Source organism: Passer montanus, unplaced genomic scaffold, assembly GCF_014805655.1.
Source record: "Passer montanus isolate IOZ18808 unplaced genomic scaffold, ASM1480565v1 scaffold5, whole genome shotgun sequence".
Lineage (NCBI taxonomy): Eukaryota > Metazoa > Chordata > Aves > Passeriformes > Passeridae > Passer > Passer montanus.
The window spans coordinates 11,320,332-11,341,040 of NW_024369929.1; the positions used below are offsets into that span (position 1 = coordinate 11,320,332).

Consider the following 20,709-nt stretch of genomic DNA (forward strand, 5'->3'; position numbering starts at 1 on the left):
AGGAAGTCACATAATTATTCACAGAGACTGTAGCTCATTATTCCAAGTTTTGAAAATGATAATCAGGCCTCATGTTGTAGTGTATGAAGCAGAGGAGAGGCAGGTCAGGCTGGCAGGATTATTTCCTTTCTGTGTCTTAGTGCAACTGAATCAGTTGCCTTACAGGCAGGTTTTGTTTTCTTCAGAGCCATGAGGAAACAGTGTCTGCATGAGGCAGGATACCTGATTATGTGGACCAGTGATCTGATCCAGCATGGCAAATGTTATGATCCTAAGAGGAGAGAAATTCATCTTTACAGAAAATCCTGTAATCTAAAACTTTGAACTTTAGATGCTTCTAAAACTCCATGCATAGTCAAAGGCAAACATGGCTCTTTTAGTCTGTGCTTTTCCACCTACCCATTCTTATTTTCCATGCCTGAGGAGTTCATGATTAGACTAGGAGCTTCATCAAAGGGCAATTTTCAGCTGCCAAATAGATTTGTACAATAAATCCACACGGGGCCAGATTAACAAGCAAGAGAGACATCAGAAATCAAAAAGCTAGCTGTTGTAATTCCCCAGAAAACTTGAAAGGATGATGTGCAATGATATTTGGGCTTTTAAAGGGGCACCATTGAAATGCTGCAGTTAGTTTTCATTAGGAATGTTGCTTTTGTATTCCTTATCCTTCCCAAGAGGTTTGTCTTTAGACGACTGAGATCCCATGGACATTCAAGGTCATGCCATTCGTGATTTCTTAGTGGACTTCAAATAAAACATTAACATTTCATCCAGAAAAATCACATGTGTGTGTGAGACTGCAGTTGACTGATTTGTCAGAATAATATTTTAAATAAAAAATGAAAAATAATCTTTAAACATTGAGTTTGTTTTATTTTCATACTTTTTCTGTTTGCTATAGTAATTTTGAATGTAGTTAAGGCTCTAACATCTGAAGTCAAACCAGGTCCTCAGCTATGCCCATAAACTGAATAAACACAATTCAGAGATTAGCCTGACCATAAATTGCTAGGCATTTTTCAGCCTTCTGGCAGTACAAAAGACTGTTTGACTTCTGAGCATGACAGCACTGATTTTAATACTAGGAGAGCTTGTTCCTCCTTACAGCACATGGCCAAACCTACTCCCTCAATCACAAGGTGACAGCATTTGTTGTTTTTATGTCTCCACATGAGTACACTGGTTTTGTTCATTTTCAAATGGGGACACAATAGCAGTCACTTGTCAGCAGGGTGAAAATATGGAGGTGAACCATTGATTCCTGTCCTGTTCCCTCACAAAATGCATTTTCTTCTCCATGCAACTCCAAGTGCAATAGAAAATAGCAATTTTTTTTTATTATTCAAGTGCCTGGGCTGCCCAGATTGGTAATGTCAAAACCTGGGGTTCTTCCATCAAGCCCTGTTCTCTCAGATTCTGTAAGATGGATATGACAGGACACTTGCACTTCTGATTCTTTGCAGTCTTGTTGCTTATCCACTTTGTAAAGAAACAGTTTGATAGCCCCTGTCAGTACCTATCAACTCCTTTCTGGACTACAGCTTTGGCATCTGGGAAGACTGGCCTGAAACCTAGTATCTGGGGAAGTGCAAAAGCAGCTGAGGGGGGAAAATCCCATAAACAAACTAGAAACATCAGTTGTTTACCTCAAACCGGGGGAAAAAAAAAAGAAAAAAAAAAGAAGAAGAAAGAAATCTAAAGATCAACATTCAAGACAAGCATTATTCAAGATGATGCCTGTTTTCCACTCCCCAGCCCCATGGAGCCAAAAAGCCAACAAAAGCCAGGACACACCAGCAACATTGCTAACTTCATAAGCAAGTGATTGGAATGCAGGAGATTTCCAGGATTTTTTTTTAATAAGCTCTCCAATTGGGAGTCTCAAGCAGAAGGGGTAAACATCAGAGCCAATACAAGTGTATGACAGTGGAAAAGGGTGGGCCAAAAAGAGCTACATGACAGCTCTGCTTTTCTATTCTACATGCCAGCCATGTCCACTGAATTTCAACAGGGCTGGATACCTCCCAGCTTTGCAGAGTCAAATCCATTATGATCTCACTGTGTTGTCATATTTTATTGCGCTGTAATTTAACCATATGGCATGGGATGCCTTCTCAAGGTCATAGCAAGTCAGGGATGCAGCGGGCTCAACATCTCAGGAGAAACAATTATCAAAATAAGATGTGAGAAATTAATTTAGTATCTTCATTCATGATCCAGTTATCACCAGTGACCATCTTGTTTCATACATACAAAACTAAATTAATTCCAATATATCTTTCCTTAGGTGCTCAGCAATAATGAGAAGGAATAAAATACTGTTTCCCAGTGCCCCTGATAATTCTTGCATTGGGTTTTAGTTCTTCCTGGGTGCTTTGGGGACAGGGAGGCTAATGAAAGTTCTGTGTTGTTCTTCTCCAGAGTCTTTCTCCCCTGTTTTGAGTAGCAGTGTGAGTTCAGGCACAATGGAACATTCTCCATTCCCAACACTCAGATCTTGCAGCCCAGGAACAGCAAAGCAGATGGCCTGAGCAGCAGCTGAAACCCACTGCAGCAGGTGCTGGGAAGGACTTTTTCCAAAATGTCTTTCAAGGCAGCATCCATGGGACACCTCAGCAGATGGACCAGAGCAGGCAGCCACCCCTGTAGTGACTTCTTGAAAGAGTTAACGAATCATTCAGTCATGGAAGGAAAACGTTTGTTTGTTTGTACAGCAGCAAACTCTGCCTGCTGGCCCAGGGCTTTTCCAGAGTCATTCACAAAGCACCAACGTTTGGCAAATGTGGAAAAAGGGCTGAATGTTCTCAGCAAAAACTTTAATACAGTTACACTAATGGCAGAAAATGGGTTTTAACCCTATATAGGGTTGGAAATCCCCAAACCAATTTCCCTGCCAGAAAAAAAACCCAACAAAACCAAAACCAACCAAACAAAAAACCCTATCACAAACAAACAAACACCCCCAAAAAACCCACAGAAAACAGACAGACAGAAATAAGCCTTCAGTTGTGATAAGAAAAATGACCCTACTCAGTGACTGGTCTTTCCCAAAACAGCCAAGTTAAACTGACTCTGAAATGGATAAGGAAATGGGAAAACAGAGTAAAGAGACCAGCATTACCTTGTTGCAAACTTTACATACTAATTAAAATGCATATAAATAGCCCTCCCATACACCAACATTGAGCAACCTCAACAAAAATTAGCAGATGGCAAAAACATCCATGACTTTTGGAAAGAGAGATATTTACACCCCAGGTAGTATTTACCTGTCTTATTCCCCATCAAGAAAGATGAGATCTGCTGGGGTAGTCCTACAGGCAAACTCTGGTTTTCATGTAGATATAAGGCCCAAAGAATCCTTACAATGTTATGTAATTAGCTTTTCCAAACAATCAGATAGCTAAAATCAACACACCTTCAAACAGGTCTGAGCACGGTTGTGATTTCTTAGTTAGCATCCTGTCTAATAATAGAACAAACAAACCAATAAAAAGCACTTAACAAGGGGAAATAGTCGTGCAGTTCATGTAAGAATTTCATATAAGAACCTTGTAGATTTAAGTGTCTACAAGAAGGAGAAACACCCACCATCTCCTGATTTGTTTCTCTCTTCTTCCCCCACTTCCTAAATACCATTAGTCCCTACAAAGCTCCATGAAGTGAGGCCCACAAGCCCAAAAGGTACAATTAGAACATCTTACAAAATGAATCATCAATCAATTAGTGCAAGGGGTGGGCGGAAATAACAGAGGTAAGAAAATAAAGCAAATAGGATACGAACTTTTCCCTTGGGTAACAACTTAAGGGAAAAAAATACACCCTTAATTTGAAACATCAGTCCTTAGATTAATATTAGATAACTATTTTTTTCTATACTTTTTTTGCTGTTACAGCTGCTCCCAATTTGAGCCACTTTGGATGAGAACTGGAAGCAGACCTATCAGAAAGTAAAATTATTCTTTCTTATTCTCAGCATCTGCTTTAGAACGAGATCTCTAGAGCACTGAGGGTCAGCTAAAAAATACACGTTTTAGAGATGATTTTTTTTAAAAGAAGCTTTTGAATGCTTTTGAGACTTACTCATTCTCAGGAAAAGTATAAGCTCTGGGGCACAAAAGAAATCAGAAATGGCAGAGTCTGTAAGACTTGCAAAGATGATGTAATCATTTTCAAGAAATGTACACCAGAAAGCACAGAATATATCCCATTTCTTTATTTTTTCTGTCTACAACTACTTATCAAACATTCTTTAAGGCAAGAATATTGCTGAAATAATTTTTGTTTGTGGCTGAATACTGGCAACAGGCCAAATTAAAATTATTTGCAAGTTTCTGCACCAGACTTCCAATTACAGCAACAATATACATCTTACTGGATAACAGAAGCAGCACCATGTGACCCTGCAAATTCTATCAAAACAACTCAATTTCTGACTATTAACTGCAATAAACTTCCTATGAATAAAACATACGTAAAAATTCCTCACAGAAATTTGGTAAGTAATCTTCAAAAGTAAGGGAGATAAAGAAAATATTTAATTGTATACTGATAATTATGAAAAAATAGTGCTGCAATTCAGTGGGCAATCATACATGGGTAACAATTTGGCTCATCTGGACAGAAAGAGATCAAACCAAAGCAGGCCTTTTCTGAAGGATGAGAAAGAGGGGAGGCTTTCATCTTGGTACATTCCTTTAGTTCAGCCAGTCTTCCATGGCAAACCCTTCATTCATCACTCATTTTAATATGTCAGCCCACGGTGGTCAGGCTAAAGGGAATGGATAATATTAGATATTCTAATTAGACTGACTCTGACCACTTCTGTCCAGGAAAGATTTTTTGAATTAATGTCAAGAGAGTCTTGTGAACTTATGACCACACTGCTCAGTGCTGAGGCCTCCAGTTCCAGTGTCTCTGCATAGGGATGGCTTTTTCCTCTAATCAAGTCCTATGAGAAAATTTGGGTTACTCAATTCCTCTGACTCAGAAGAATTAAAATGGACAGGAAAAAAATAAAGATCTTATTTCTCAGCTCTCCCAAAAGCTTTCTTCAAAGATGCCCCCATACCAGCAGTAAAATCTCCTTCACAGCATACTGTCAAGATACCTGCAATAATTTTAAAACTCATTTGTTACTCCTTGTTGTTTATAATCCATTTGAAGCAAAAAGCTAAAACCTATTTCCATTAGTACTCCAACTCCTCCATCAGGCACACCATGCCAAGGAAACCACTTTTCCAACATAACATGTACACAAAGAGCATGAAACTCGATTTTTTAGATTAGCTGTGTTATCAAGACATATGGTTTGGAACTCAGCTGTACACCCTGGCACTAAAGGTATTAACTTGAAGGATGATGGATGCAATAATGAATGGAACAGCGCAGTGGAATATGCTATGGAAGGGCCCTAATTAGCAGATGAGGTAACGAGGAATCAGGAAGAATGGTGAAAAAGTGTGACATGACAGAACAGTAAATCTTCCTGGGTCATGGCTGTACCTGCACTCAGAGCTCCTCACAGCACAGCCTTGCATTCAGACTTTTCAGAAGCAAAGATGAGAAGGGGGCTCTGCATCCCATAAAATGGAGGCTGAAATCAAGTTAAGCTGGAGGAGTAAAACCTCCAGCGAAGGACCAGTGTAGAGAGTCATCACATGAGCAAAGAAATTATAAGGGGTTAATCATTCTATTATTAATATTTTCTGGTTTGACCACCGGGTTGCAAACCAGCAGAAACAGGAGGCAAAATTCCCCTGTGAGACTTTGTTACTTTGTTTTTAGCAACTTTCAAATGGAGATAGGGCTCCTCGAAGATTGATTTGGGCAATCCAGACACGATGAAAAAAGAGTTTGGATATTTTACCACCTTCTTTTCTTGTTCCTAGGTTGAACAAAACCTTAGATAAGATCAATAGTTTCTTTAGTTTTATGTTTCAGTTCCTTAAGGGTAGTTGGCTTATTGCATTTCCATTGATCACACAGACAGGGAAATTCGTCAGACAAACCATCTCTTTTCTCCTTTCATTTCCACCCTCCTCTCCATTTGAAATCAAATGATTTTTAAAAGGAAGCTGGGGTCACTATTATTTCTCATTTACATATCAATAGAACACAATTCCTGCCTTTCTGTCACTAAAGTATTTTAAAATTTCAGTCCAAGAGAGGGGACACACATTCCAGGGGAAAAACTCTTACAGCTTTTTTATCAGGAAAACTAAGTTTTGGTTTACCTCAGCCCTTTCTCGACCTGTAGTGAGATGAGGTACACCCACCAGCCTTATGCAATTAATATTTTAACTTCTTGTAGCCTCTCTACAGCTTTCTTGTTCTTCCTAAATCCTTTGGACACTCCCCATCAGATGCCTCTGTGCAGCTCCAAGTGCTGTACCTGTGTTCACAGCCAGCAATGCAGCCGCTTCAATGAATTCATTTCTTGAATTGAGAAAAAAAAAAAAAGCTTGAAATTTGGAAAAAACCTAAAGACCAGGTGTGGTGCTCTCTAATAGAAGTCTGACCACTGAATGATGCTGGACTTGGGAGCCTCTGCTGCATTTAACAAGATGTTTTAAATCCTAGCTGCCGTTTGTAGTTCAAGGTGTAAAAGTAACAAAACATGAGGGTGTGCTTGTCCAGGGGAAATACGGGATATATCCCTGCAGGGAGATCAGACATATGCCATTGAAAAACTGATTCAATGATCCATAGTTAAACAAATCTTCCAAACCAAATGTCGGAAAGCTTTAAGTATAGGATGTTGACATCTTCTGCCTGAGAATTAGTGTCATTCTACTGCTTAGACACACATCCAACTTCAGGGTCCAAGAGTGAGAAACTCGTGTTGAAGCCACTAGAAAAACATGACCTCATGTAATTAATTTCCAGTTTACAAGAATGATTTTAGGGCTCCAAGATACTTATGAAGTAGCTTTGGCTTGACAGATGGAAGCTGAGGATTAAATGGCATTTATGCAACAAAATCTTCAGTCTGTCAATTCCACACTTACTAATCCACTTGTTAGAACCAGTAAATAGGACCAACTCTAAAGACCACTAAAAAAAGCTGAAATAGCTTATAAGTATCCATTTTCTGGAAGAAATACTATATGTATATTTATGCAGCTCCAGTATAATCAACACAAGAAATTATATTCTATTTTGATACTAACAAGTTGGGTACTTAGTGCATTAAGAAAAAATAGTGGAAATACTTTAAATCTGCCTGATTCACAGAAGCTGCAATAAGTGTTTGTATTATCCTTATGATAGAGAAATGGTGAAGGAATTATTCATAATAGAAATATTGATGTAGCCTCCATCTTTGAGATAAATCAGAACCCTAAACAACAACAAAAAAAGCCTAAAACCCTCAAAAAAACCCAGACAAGAATATGTCTCATAAACACAACCCAATGTTCCAATTAAGATTCAGCTTTTCAAAGCATTCATCAGCCTCCAACTTTGAGATAAATCAGAACCCTAAAAAACAACAAAAAAGGCCTAAAACCCTCAAAAAAACCAGACAAGAATATGTCTCATAAACACAACCCAATGTTCCAATTAAGATTCAGCTTTTCAAAGCATTCATAATGGAAATTTCAGAACTGCTTTACAGATTTCAGATTTCCTTGAGAGCCAGGGGAACACTGGATTCTCTCACCAGTCACAGCCCTCACATGTGAACTTGCTCTTGTCCTCAATGGCTGGTTGTGGCCCTGATCAGTGTCAACAAAGAGGACAAGAAGGAACATAAAAAATAATTTCATACATTTTAAGAGACTTCTCTTTCTACTATTTTAAGCATCTAATGACACACATGAAGCAAGTTTGTTTAAAGGCCTCACAGATGCTGATGGAGAACAAGTCACTAGATATCGATAAAATCTGATGTGTCACTGGTTTTAGATCTTACTGTGGTTATCTAAGAAATCAGTGAAATCCTCCTCTACAGAGATCATTTGGAGCTTTGTCATTGATTTCAGTCAAAGTAGATTTCCCCCACTGTCTAAAAAGATTCAAACCCACTGTCTTGACCTGTGGTGCCTATTAAAAAGCCATTAGCACTTCTCAGGAGTAGGGAGCGTTAGATATAATTGCCCTGGGCATTGCACTCTCTTGATTTTAACTGTCTGCTGTTTTTTAATTCTGCCTTTCCTCTCCTGGAATTGGTGTGTGTATAGGAGAGCATAGTTAAAACAGCAGCTGAATACTTCCTGCTACATTCTACAGAGAGGTAAAAGGATTAGTATAGAGCTTACAAAGATAATAATTTGAATGTCTTATTAATTAATTGTTATTTGTAATAATGGCTCTTTCCTTAAGGGTCTTTCAGGATCCTTAACTGCTTATTAATGTTGTACAGATAAGGATTGCTCCCTAGTGGAAGAAATGAGGTGGTATGTAGAAGCCTTTCAAATGAAAGCAACAGGTTTGGAATAAGAAAAAGCAAAAAAAAAAAAAAAAATTAATCATTTGAATGAATGGAGAATTATGATCACTCAAATACAATTACCCAACTTTACCCTGTATGCATAAAAACTGCCAGGAGATCTCCCATACTGATGCCTGATGCATTTGGCACAAGTACAGCCCTTCCTACCAACCTCATTTGATGTGGAATTCTGGTCTGTCTAGGTCACAGTCTCAGGCATAGCTTGAATTCATTGACATCTGTCAAAAGTAGCGTTAGACTGGCTACCTCTGCCTGTGAGGAACAGGCAACTCCAAATGCAGGATTTTCAAGGAGGCTCTTAAATTTAGCCATTCAAGTGAATGCCCAGGCAGTGAGCCTGTACCAACAAGTACTCCAGTTAATTACCTGAGAATTAGGCTCAAAAATGTCCATATGACCTGCCAGAACTTTTACTACAAGACTGTGAAAGCCCTTGTAAGGGTAAGTCCCTAATATCGTCCCCAAAACACTCCTTTCCTCAATTCAGTACTTTTGGCTGCAGACTGGAGTTTCCTTTTATTTCCCTGCTGAATGAAACCTCAGAGAGAGACTCTACTTTCTTGGCATGGAAGGTAAAAGAAGGAGGGGTAAAATAACGAGATTCCCCAGAAAAGAAATTCTGGCTACATGGGTCTGGAGAGAGCTCATCAATGGCCAGACCCTCCATCCAAGCTCATGAGATGTGCATTAGGGAGGGTGGCAAAGGTTTTTTGAAAGGTGTACTCACTCTGTAGAGCCCGTGGCTGCAGCTGCAGTAGGTGCTTTCCATGGTGTAGCTCCTCAGCACCCCCATTTCCTTCCACACCACCACACGGGCCGTCGACGCCCGGGACTTCTCCACCAGGAAGCTGCAGCTGTTCATGACAAATGCAGGGGCCACTTTATCCAGGATTTTGGGAAGAGTCTGTGAGGAAATGAATTGCACAGATGTGCATGTGTTGATATCATGCACACACATACAGAAAGATCTGTGTTTCAATGTGTGCATAATCAAATCTAGCCATAGGTACTGAGGGCTCCAACTGGTGCATTGCCTCCATCCCATGTGAAGCCCTCAGATTCTAACATTTGTTTCATTCCAAAGACTAAAATGCAAAATTTCTGTAGACTTGACATTTCTCACTCAAAATCAAACATTTTTACACCAAATAGTTTGAGTGAAATGCTGAAGTCAGTTTTGGTCTCAAGCTGCTTCAACCAACCCACAGCTTCTTGTTGAGCTGCCAAGAGTCACAGATCAGTACCTGACACCCCTATTCTCCTCTCTTTAGCTCTATTCTATCTCCTCCCACCATAAATCCAGGGTCTGACAAGGGATTGAGCCACGGGAGGAATTTTGTCTGAAGCTGGTATAGAGCAGAGAAAGTGGATCTGTTTTCTCTTGGAATGTCACACGTTTTCTCTTGGAACGTCACAATGTGAAAATAAAGCTCAGCATTTAACTTGAATTGTGAAACGAACCAAAATATTCTCTTCCAGGTCCAAACAATGTATTGCACACAGTTGGCTTAAAGAATCACAATAAAAAGTAATAATAAAACCAGTAAATATTATATTTTAGCCCTGAGTGATTTTCTTACTCTCAAAATCATATTTCTCAGAAAAGTCTATAAACACGCCTGAAGTATCAAATATTCCATCAGTGAAGAGGCAACAATTACTTAGTCATTACAGAGGGCTAAATGCGTTATTTTTATATGCCATAAAAATAGATAACAGCTACGTAGAGCACACCTAGTGCTAATGAATAGACTGGACCATTAGATACACACACACGCCTGTGAGTTATGTCTGTGTGTGTCTGAGCTTCAGTGCTGCTACACCAATCACAACATGTGCCAAAACACCATTTGATCCACCTACAGGAGACCAAGCAAAATTAAAATGTTCATTCTTTCTTTTATGGCAGTTTTCTTAAACACCTGAGCTGTATGGAATCCTACAGAAGGAGTTCCCACATATTGCTAGTGGCATTTACCCTTGAATTTCATTCAGTTTGGGTAGTGAAAACTAAACAGCTAATTTCACTTTCCAGTAACCATCAGTTTCCCCAAGTAATTCAGAGGAATTGTTCTGTTCTTTTAGGCTTCACATCAATGTATGGGAATATTTGATTTGAAAGTGACTGAACAATGTTCTTTCCTAAAACATGCTTGATATGAGTGATACATACTTGGTTTAAACTATTTTACTAAATCTCTTGCAAACTACTTAACCATACATAACTTTCATTTATACATTTATCATTTTTAAGTGTATTTTGACCACAGCCATCACTGGTCTCCTCCACTTCCATGAGGTCCATTTTTCAGATGAAAAAACTGAGGCAGAGAAAACTAGAACAAAGCAAAAAACTTCACTTTAAATCTGAGACCACCTCAAGCCTCAATCTTAAGTCAAGATCTCCAGTGTGTTACTAAGAGCTGCAGCACTCTCTTTCCTGTGGGCAGACTGAACAGAGAAACCTTGAAAATTCACTTCTTGACTTTGATAAAGCATCCAACATTTCTGCACTGCCTTCAGCCTGCTACTTGCTGCACAGAGATCACAAAATTGTATGGCTTCATGCACAGCTTCCACATTTTCCTGGATTTTGACTGAGAAGGAATCAAAAATGTACAGCAGAACCATAGCACAACCATGAGAGCCAGTTAAACTGTATGTGAATGATATGTGCCCTTATCTGAACCCACACACAAAATTTTGTAAACTTATCACATCAAATACAATAATCAGAACCCTAATCCAGTTTAGCTTTTTAGAGCAATTCAAATTATATGCATAATCAATCTTTTACTTTTAATTAAATAAAAATACTGGCAGGTAACAGCAATGTCTCTGTACACAGGACTCATTTAGAAGCATTAGCAAACCCAAATTTAATGTTCTTTTCATTTTACCAGCATTCACTGGATTTCACACTAATGGCTCTTTCTTCTCTATTGATTCTTCTCATTAATTATCTTTCAATAATATATTTTGTGTGAAAACACATCCCTTTAAAGGATGCTTTTATGATAGTGCAGCAGTGTGACTGTGTTCTGTGTCTCTCACACAGCTGGATTTATCATGTGTGACAGCAATGGAAGCTGCTCCACTCACACTGGACCCTGTCCATAAAACTCCAATCCCATTCAAAAAGAATCGAGTTATATTTCTTTACTAATGTCCCAGCAGAGATTGCTGTCAAAGGGACCTGGAATGTTTATCAAAAGGTTGGGATTATGGTGCCAATGCTGTGCAAGTCACCCAAGGCCACCAAATATTAAAGGCAAGGAGGACTTTGACTCTACATTGCCAAGGGCTACAGCTGAATATATAACATAGGAGGCAAAGGCTCTTCCAAAACCCATAATTTTTTTGAGGTATTTGGTTTCTGTTCCTGTGGAGAAAAATCAATCATGGAGGGTAGATTAATTCCCATTACCTAGAGGAGGCAGGAGAGGAGCCTGTGCAAACAGTGCAGCTCTGAGGCAGGGCTGGGTGTCTGCCAGCTGGAATTGTACAGACCCAGCTTCCCCAGCCTAGGCAGGGAGGGGGTGATCCCTAGGCTGCATCTGCAGCAGGCACCCACCTCCCATTCTGTGCAAAAGCAAGGATTTGAGCCATAAAAACCTTCTTATGGGCCACTGCAGAGTGCTCCTGGACAGCCTTGGATTCATTGCAGATTCAGGTCAGGCTCCACGTGCTGACAGCAACATTTGAATTCTGGCTGTGCAGCAGAGCCTTCCTCAGCCTTTGCAAGCCCCCAGAATTCAAACACAGCCAAAAATGCCCTGGCTGTGGGAATCCTCCCTGCTTTCCTCAGGATCAATGTTTGCCACAGGGACCCCTCACAGCCAACGCTGGGGCACTCTCCTCCAGTAAAGCTGCAGGTTTTTTTCTGTGCAGCTCCATAAGATAGACATGGAAAACATGAAAATCTCATGGATTAATGTTTAGTATTTATGCTGAAGTAGCAAATATTATAGAGAGGTATAAACTGACAAAGACTTTTCAAACTCTTTCAGGTTTGAGTGATCCAAGCTGTAACTCTGTAATCAGTTTAAGGCCACAATTATGTTTTGGGTAATCAACGTTTTTTAAGACTAGAATTGGACGTATAATTATTTTTCTGAAGAAAACTAATTTAATATGAAAATATCATTTAAACAGATTTTTAAAAATAGGGAAAAAAGGGAAAAAAAGAAAGGAAAAAAAAGAGAGAGATGGGCAGAAAATCCAAAGGAGAGTTTGATGAACGCGACATGCCATGAAGCAGAAATAAAATAGACTTTAGAATTTTTTCTATTCCAAAAATTTTAAAAAAAAATTCTTAGGTTTAACACCAAACATTTGTTCTGGAGATAGCTTCACTATGATAGATTTGTTTGGCATCCATGGAATTATCTCATATTTTCAGTGGGACCAGGAGCATTTTGTGATGGAGAAATTCAGTTGAGTAGGACTGTGGGACACCATCATCTTCTCAGTTAAAATTACATAATTCCCATTTATTTTCATATCATGGGTAGGATGGTGAGGACAAAACTGTATGTATATTTAGGAATTATAAAACACACAAAAATATCTCTGTCCTATTAGCATGTAGCCAAATGTTATAGTGCATCATTTTACTGAAATGAAGTAAATAGCAAATACACTGACAGTAGTTGGGTCCCTAATATCTGGTACATGAAGATATTACATGTGACTCAAAATTCTCTGGAGGAAGGAAAGTTTGCACCCTATTGCTAAAATTTCTGAGGTGACCTTATCTTAAATATTTTAAATAATTTAAATATATAACCACATACGGGCTGCTAATTAAGGAAGGAACCAAGAGGACCTACCCTGTAGCCAACATCTTCTGTGACAACTGCTGTGTCAACCATGCAGCCTGCTTGCCACAAGGTCTCTTTGATGCTGCAGCCATAGAGAAACACATTCTTTTTCTGGGAGTGCCCATGGTAGTCACAGAAGACCTAGAGAGACAGGAAAAAATAAGGCAAAATGCTGAACATTGGAAAGGTTTCTTGGTTCTTCATAATATCCACTACTAGACTATGGTAGAGAGGTGTTAATGGTTTTTTTTAAGGTCTCTTCAGAGTAGCTTAGACTCTGGGCCATGCCTTTGACCTGTGTCAGACTTCATTAGTCACTTGTATCTTGCTTTATTTATTTGATCTGACATGATCTCAGGGGTCCAGAGTCAAGCCTAGTGCACTTCTGTCTGCAGCAGAAATAAACATGACACCTGTGAAAGAATCCATGGCAACTCAGGAACCTAAGGGTTCACGAGAACTCCTGATACCACAACAGAGCAATTTCTCAGGCTCTTTCTACTTCTAAACTCCTAAACTCCAGCTTTATCCTCATGAGACTTGAAATGTATGCCTTCCCAAATGATTAATCATTGCTTTGTCTTCTTTAAATTAAAAACCCATGCTACATAATTTTCAGGAAAATATAATTGTGCAATTGTATTGCCAGACCTTTGCATGAATTCCTGCAAGTCAAGCACAGAAAATGACCCATATTCAGGGCAAATAATCTCATTCCACACTAATTTATCTGTCTATCCAATCCATCTCTCATGTCAGCTGTCATATAAACGAGGCACAAGGCACATTCCCATTTTAGCGGAAGTTTTGATTGCCTTTATAGGCAGATATTGATTCCCATGGAAATGAAAATCACAATTTAATGACCCAAGAGGTAAATATTGACCCAGGTCTTAAAGAATAATCAATCTCAGTGCCCTCTGAGATATGAAGTCGATGTACACATGGCTGTTACATATATTCTCCATGTCTTAATCAGGAATATTCAGAAATCTGTCAATGAAAATATAGGAATCTCTAAAGAGAAGGAATTATTTCATTTTAAACCAACAGCATTCACTGTAGAGTAGAAAGGAGCTTCAAGATTTCACTGAAACTGTTTCCCAGGACTTAGGTTAGACACAAACAAATGTGTGTAGGAAGGTAGAGAAAAATGGACCCACATAGAGGTGGAAGAGAAATACGGGATGCAAAAAAATAGAATCATACAATTGTTTAGGTTACAAAATATCTCTCAAATCATCAGGTCCAATGATTAACCCAGCACTGCCAAATCCACCACTCAACCCCATCCCCAAGTGCCACAACTGCACAACTATCCAATACCTCCAGGATGGAGACTCCACCACTGCTCTGGGCAGCCTTTTCCAATGCTTGATAACCCTTCAGAGAAGGAATGCCTTTCTCATATCCAGCCTAAACCTCCCCTGGCACAACATGAGGCCATTTCCTCTTGTCCTGTCAGTTGTCTCTTGGGAGGAGAGACAGACATGCACTCACTGTCAGCCTGTCCAGGTCCCTCTGCAGAGCCTTCCCACCCCTCCAGCACATCAACACTCCCACCCATATTCCTACCTAAATACATACACAAGAGGGGAAAAACAGATGGAGAACATGAGCTTCTTCTACCAACTGTCAGGGCAAGACTTACCCTCATTTGCTTATTTACCAGCTCCACAGTAACTAAGTTTAGCTGCAGCACGTCAGGGAGTTTATTTATCTGGGAATTGAGCACGTACATTCTTTCAGCTCCTCTGACACTGGGGGGGCTGAGGCACACATAACAACCAGTCAGATGGACAATTATGCACATCCCATAACTTAGATGCTGCTGCTTCCTTTGGTTTCTGCCCTGTCAGCTTCCCTTCCCACACCACCATCACCTCCAGATCTTTTTGTGGGGCTGAGAGCCTGCAGGTTCCACACCTGGAGCATGTGAACAGCACCTACCCAGCAGCAGCTCTGATCCACACACAATTGTCCTGAAATGTCTCCTTCCAAAGAGCTGCATTTATTAATTCTCTTAATGACAGACATTTTTCCAGCTAATGTTTCATTTAAGCTACCAGCAATACACAGTCATAGCTCAGGTTAACCACAGTTACCACCTAGAATGTATTTCTATGAATATCAAAGAGAATTTTACAGCTTTTGTCTGATTTCAAGGCAGAAAACTCAGCTCAACTGGGTATCAATTACCTGCCAATTTACAGGATTACAACACACAAAAGACAATATATTATCTGCCTAAAATATTATTTATTAGAAACCACACAGGGATGATCAGAGAGTGGGGCTGCCTGATAAGTAGCAGGTCTATAATTCTGCACCTCAAGAAGCCTGCAGACAGGTTCTTAGTGGCAGATCTGGATTGAGACTCCTTTACTGGTAAAAGATTACTGAAGCCAGGTTCTGTAATATGGCAGCTGGTTCAGGCCATGGAATCTTTCACTGAGTGTCACCAGCTTCCACAGGAGAAGCGTCAGTGCCACTGAAAACACTGAAAATACTTGCATAGTGCTACATTTTAATTAATTAGACTGGATACTGCAGTCACTCCCAATGTTTATACTCAATTATTCTCTACAGCACATCCTTCTGCCTGATTTTCACACCACAGGGTAGCTTATGTCTCACCATTCAGCCAAGGCTAAGAGGAGTCTGAGCACCCAACACTGAATTCTTCCTGGGATATGTCTGGGCAAGCACTGAGCAGACTTGGCACCTCCCAGTGCTTTTTCTTCAGCCTGTCCTTCCATATGGCTGGGACACTGAGACACACAAACCAGTCAGACTCCCAAACTTGCACTCACTGGGATATGACTCAAAGACATGCACAATTTTTTAATCTATTTGAAGTTATTTGCCAGCACTGATTATCCTAAAGGTAAGGACTGCCTTCTAGCTCAAAAACAACTCTCCTTATGAGTCACAGAACCAGGTACCTTTTAAAATAAAAGAAAAGCAATATATAAAGTGGAAAGCAAGAAAAGCTGTTGGAAAACTGAACTTTTTGAAATTACTTCTCTTTTTTTGCGTCAAGTTTCTTTCTTAATAACATTGTGACAGGACATTAAATGCCAGTTTTGAGGTAGACATGCTTAGAGGTGTTTTTCCTCTCAATGAGTACATTATTGCAGGCTGTGCTTCTTTCCAAGCTTCATATAATCGCTTTGAGAGGCAGCAAACTCTGCTCAGAGCCTTCTGCTCCACTGGAAGTTCCTTTCCTCTTTTAGAACATCCTGTTCTTCACTAGAAATAAGGCTCTCTGCAATGTCCCAATCATCAGGATTCCCACAGGCAACAGGTAAGTAAAAAAAAACTCCATTTAACAGGCTGTTTTCTTGTTAACTAAAGAATTAAAGTGGCCTTGGTTTGAAGGGCTGCTAAAGTTCTTTGCTTTTCTCCTTCAAGCAGCTTTTATTTGCTTTGAAGAAACTGCTAGTATATCCCTAGGATAAATTAAATCAAATCAGGTCACAGAAATCATTTGGCTATCAGTTAATTTGGCTCCATGGGATCTTATAGGTTAAAAAAAAACCCAGTAAAAACAAACAAAAAACCCCCAACCCCAAACTCTCTTCTGCAGGAGGGAAAAGGCATTTTTGAGGATGTATAAACTAAAATCAATGTGTTCTTCAAAGGCAAAGAAAAATCAGTTTATGAAGTCTGACATGCAGTCTGTGAGTGTGGGAGATGGTAGGATCAATAGTCTCCCTTCACTCAACAGTGATGAAAACTTGTACTGAGTATTCAACTTTATGCACCTGAATATGACAAGGAGGGTCATGTACTAAAAGAGGCCAGACAGCAAATTACAGGGTAAAACAAGACTCATCCTATACTGTTCTGAACCAAAGGAAAATGTTGGTGACTCAATTTGCAATTCTGAGTTTCAATACTCCTCAGACTACACAGAGATAAATTTCAGGGCTGTCAGCTTAGACAAAAACTAAATTATGGAAGAATTCTCATCGAGAAGCCCACACACATTTTCACTTTGTTTGGGGCTCTTCTCACCAAACCCAGACGGACTTTGGTGCACTTGGACATTTCCTGCCTGGCTGTAGCTATCACCACCAAACCTGCCAGTCCCCGTATCCACATCTGTTTGTCAGCATTTGAAGCTCCTTGTGGTTTTCCTCCAGGGGTTTCAGAACTATTTTTTCCTTCTGCTGGGCAACTGAGCAAATGGGATGGATCCCAAACTCATCTCCTTAATTTATGGTAGCCCCCAAACCCAGTCCTTTCCCCATTAACAAAGCAGCAGGGAGGTTCACACACTCTGAGGGCTGCTTCCTATGTTTTTGTGATTGCATGGGGTTTAGCACAGTCCATTTAGACTAATCTTTTTGGAATTTCTACTAATGCTTCCATGAAGATAGCAATAACTTACTCATAATATTTAGCTTAGTTGGAGTACTTTGAGGGCATAAAGAGCTTTCCGAAATTAATTTTCTCATTTTTTATTCCAGGTATACAGAGATCCTGAAATTTAGAGTTGTTGGTTAGAAGATTCAATAGGTGATAAATATTCAAGACTTTTGAAACAATTCCACAAGATGAAAGTGTAACAGGACATGATGCTCCCAAATCACTCCAGCTCCCTAACAAAGCTGTTGACACAAGTACAATAATCAATCCAGTCACAGAATCACACAAAAGGACCTGGAAGAGACTCACCAGAGGAGCCCGGCCAATGCTGCGCAGGTAATAGAGGAGACCTTTGGCATGGTAAATTGTTGGATGCAGCTGGGAACTGGGGGTCAGCCACTGCCTGTTGAGGTCATCTCCACTCAGTGAGCAGCGAAGGCTGAAATCAGGAAGCAACACATCACAAACTGGCAAAACAATAGCTGATTCCAAAGCATTTCCAATCCTGGCAAGCCCTGGCACAAGGACAAGGAATGTCAATAGAACAGAGATATAATGGTTTTGAACATTGGGCTGGAATGAACCAATAATCCATATTATATTTTTCAGGTTCTTATAGTATATTAATTTTATTAATTTAATTTTATTTATTTAATTCCTTTCTGTCCAAGGTTCACATAATTGCTGTCCTGCAAATAAACGCAGTTTTTCACTTACCTAAGAAGGCATAAATCAAAAGGCCACTTAGCAAGAAGTCTTCTGAAACATTCTAAACTCTGTGCTATGAAATTCATGCTGCTTGCATAGAGCACAGGCTTCTCAAAACCCCCAGAGCAAACACGTACATCCAACTTCTACTCATTCTAATTGAAGACAGGCACTCAGATCTCATTGACCAATCTGAAACATGAATGTATTTAAATGAGATGAGCTGGGTGTCTCATTTAAGCATTTCCACTCACAAGAAATGTCTCTATCTAAAGCCCATCAAGGAGATCATGATGCCTGCTAGAGCATTATGTAGAACAATTACCCAGCATCTCTGCAAAGGCTGGATAAAAAGCTAAATAAGAATCCCAGATTTGCACTGAGGAAGCGTTTCCCTTAGTTAGTTACAACATATTCTGTTACTGACTCAATGATCAGTGGAAGATTGTGTAGGATACTTGACCATGTGGAGCAGTACAGCACTGTGCAATTTTGAAAAATTCAACTAATCTCCTTTGTTAGTGACAGTGTAGATCAGAGCCTTACACTCTTCAAAGGATTTGCTGTAATTTGGTTGATAATTTTCAAATCACAGCATGGTGATAAAAGTTAGGCATCGTCTCTCCAGCATATGAGATATTGTGGTAGGTCCTCATCATCTCCAAACTATCCGCTAGAATGCTTCTGGTGGCACTGCAAAACTGGGATGCTGCTTCTTCAAAAAAGCTAAAATATCCTAAATGTTGGATTAATTTCTAGCTATGGAGTTGCAACCAGCTTTGCTGCACCAACATCTTAGAACAAATTAAAATATAAATGTACTAATAGAGATTGGTTCTGCTATTGTATTTATAGAGGTTAGGGTGTGCTGCATGTGGTATCTTGGGCATTATCAATGCCTTGCAAAATGCTTGGGGAAAAAAGGGTTGCCTTATTAGGTAAGAATAATGGAGAACTGGTTAAAAATGGAAGACAAAGAAATAATGAGTCACTAAGAATATTTCATATATCTTTAATGTAGAAAAACAAGGTCTTTAATAACATCTTGGGGTTTCTGGCAACACCACAAGATCCAATCGAAATTTAGTCTAGTTTCAGTTATCTGAATTCCCTTATTTCCTCATAATCCATACTTCCCATGTTACTCACTCAGCAAATCAGAAAACACTAGCAATAGCTAACACTTGGGAAGTCAGCAAATGCTGCTGGGAGACTTCTGCCAAAAATTCTGCATGAAAACATGACAGTTTCTGTTGTGTTTTCTAAGGGCTCTTCGGATAAAGTTATCTTTAGGCTCACCTCTCCTGCTCTTCAGGACAACAGCTGCTCAGCTGAGATTAGCAGCTGTATTTCTGCCAAGGATTTGTGTGCCTACACATCTTTCCTTAGATAGGTACAATGCCACAAAGAGAGTCACTGGACTGCATAAAGAAACTCATCTTTCTCCAAAGACCAGCAAAAAAATAAAATCCAAACACTTCCTTGTCATAAGGGTGTGATGTCTTCCTCCATCACAGTTATACCAGGGAGCAAAACTAAGTGAGAATAACAACAGAATTTTCATTCTGAAGGGAAGAATGATAGCTGGACTTGTATTCCCATGTTTTAGTTTAACATCAAGAAAAAAATACCAAAAGGGGGTCTTGTTGTTTCAGACCTACAGAAACAGTTTTTCAATATTGTCATTGGTCACACCCCAAACCTACTATGCCTCCCTTTCCTGTGGGAATTGACATTAGTTTATGCCTGCTCAAACCATCCATACTTCCCTCTGCTAAAATGCCTTGGTACCCACTGGATGAGTCCAACAAAAATGGAGAAAAAAGCAGGGGAATAGAAACTGCTAAAAGGATTCAGTAAATACAGAGATTAATATTAAGCCACTGCCAAACTAAATTTTTATCTTTTAGACTAAACTAAAAGCTTCTAAAAATGTTGATTATTCCTTCAGCAAGTATAAAGAAATCCCATTATATGTCACATAAGAAAAACTCCTAATCAAGTCCATAACACAATTTACCAATTCTGTCGCTCTGACACAAAATGTGACTTTTTTCAGAGGTGACTATGACAAGACAATCCCCAGCTCTGCAGTTCACAGGTGCTGCTGTGCTTAGTATTAGTTTAAGAAGTGTAATCAAACTCTAAAACAATAATTTGGAAGTTCTTATGAACTGTTTGGAAAGAAGGTGTCATCGCTACATAAAGCCAAGAGCTTGGAGACAAAGTTCAGCTTTGTCTCTTCAAAGATTAACATTTCTGCTCATTTAAAGCTTTAAATATTAGCCCTCAGCTTGGCTGTATCCACAGCTCTTAAGGACACGTAGAACTCAAATTTAATTACAA

General features: G+C 39.4%; 1 protein-coding gene across 2 annotated transcripts in view; it reads right to left on the bottom strand.

The window, feature by feature from the left end:
- The window catches only part of AGBL1 (AGBL carboxypeptidase 1), a 265,872-nt gene that overhangs the window by 108,191 nt on the left and 136,972 nt on the right, over positions 1–20,709 (bottom strand). For both annotated transcript variants that reach the window (XM_039723561.1, XM_039723560.1), the window contains exons 19-21: positions 17,965–18,094; positions 13,291–13,422; positions 9,186–9,362 (exon numbers count right to left, since the gene is read on the bottom strand). In XM_039723561.1, coding sequence (XP_039579495.1) covers positions 9,186–9,362; positions 13,291–13,422; positions 17,965–18,094 — 439 coding nt within the window. The remainder of the gene's footprint in view (positions 1–9,185; positions 9,363–13,290; positions 13,423–17,964; positions 18,095–20,709) is intronic.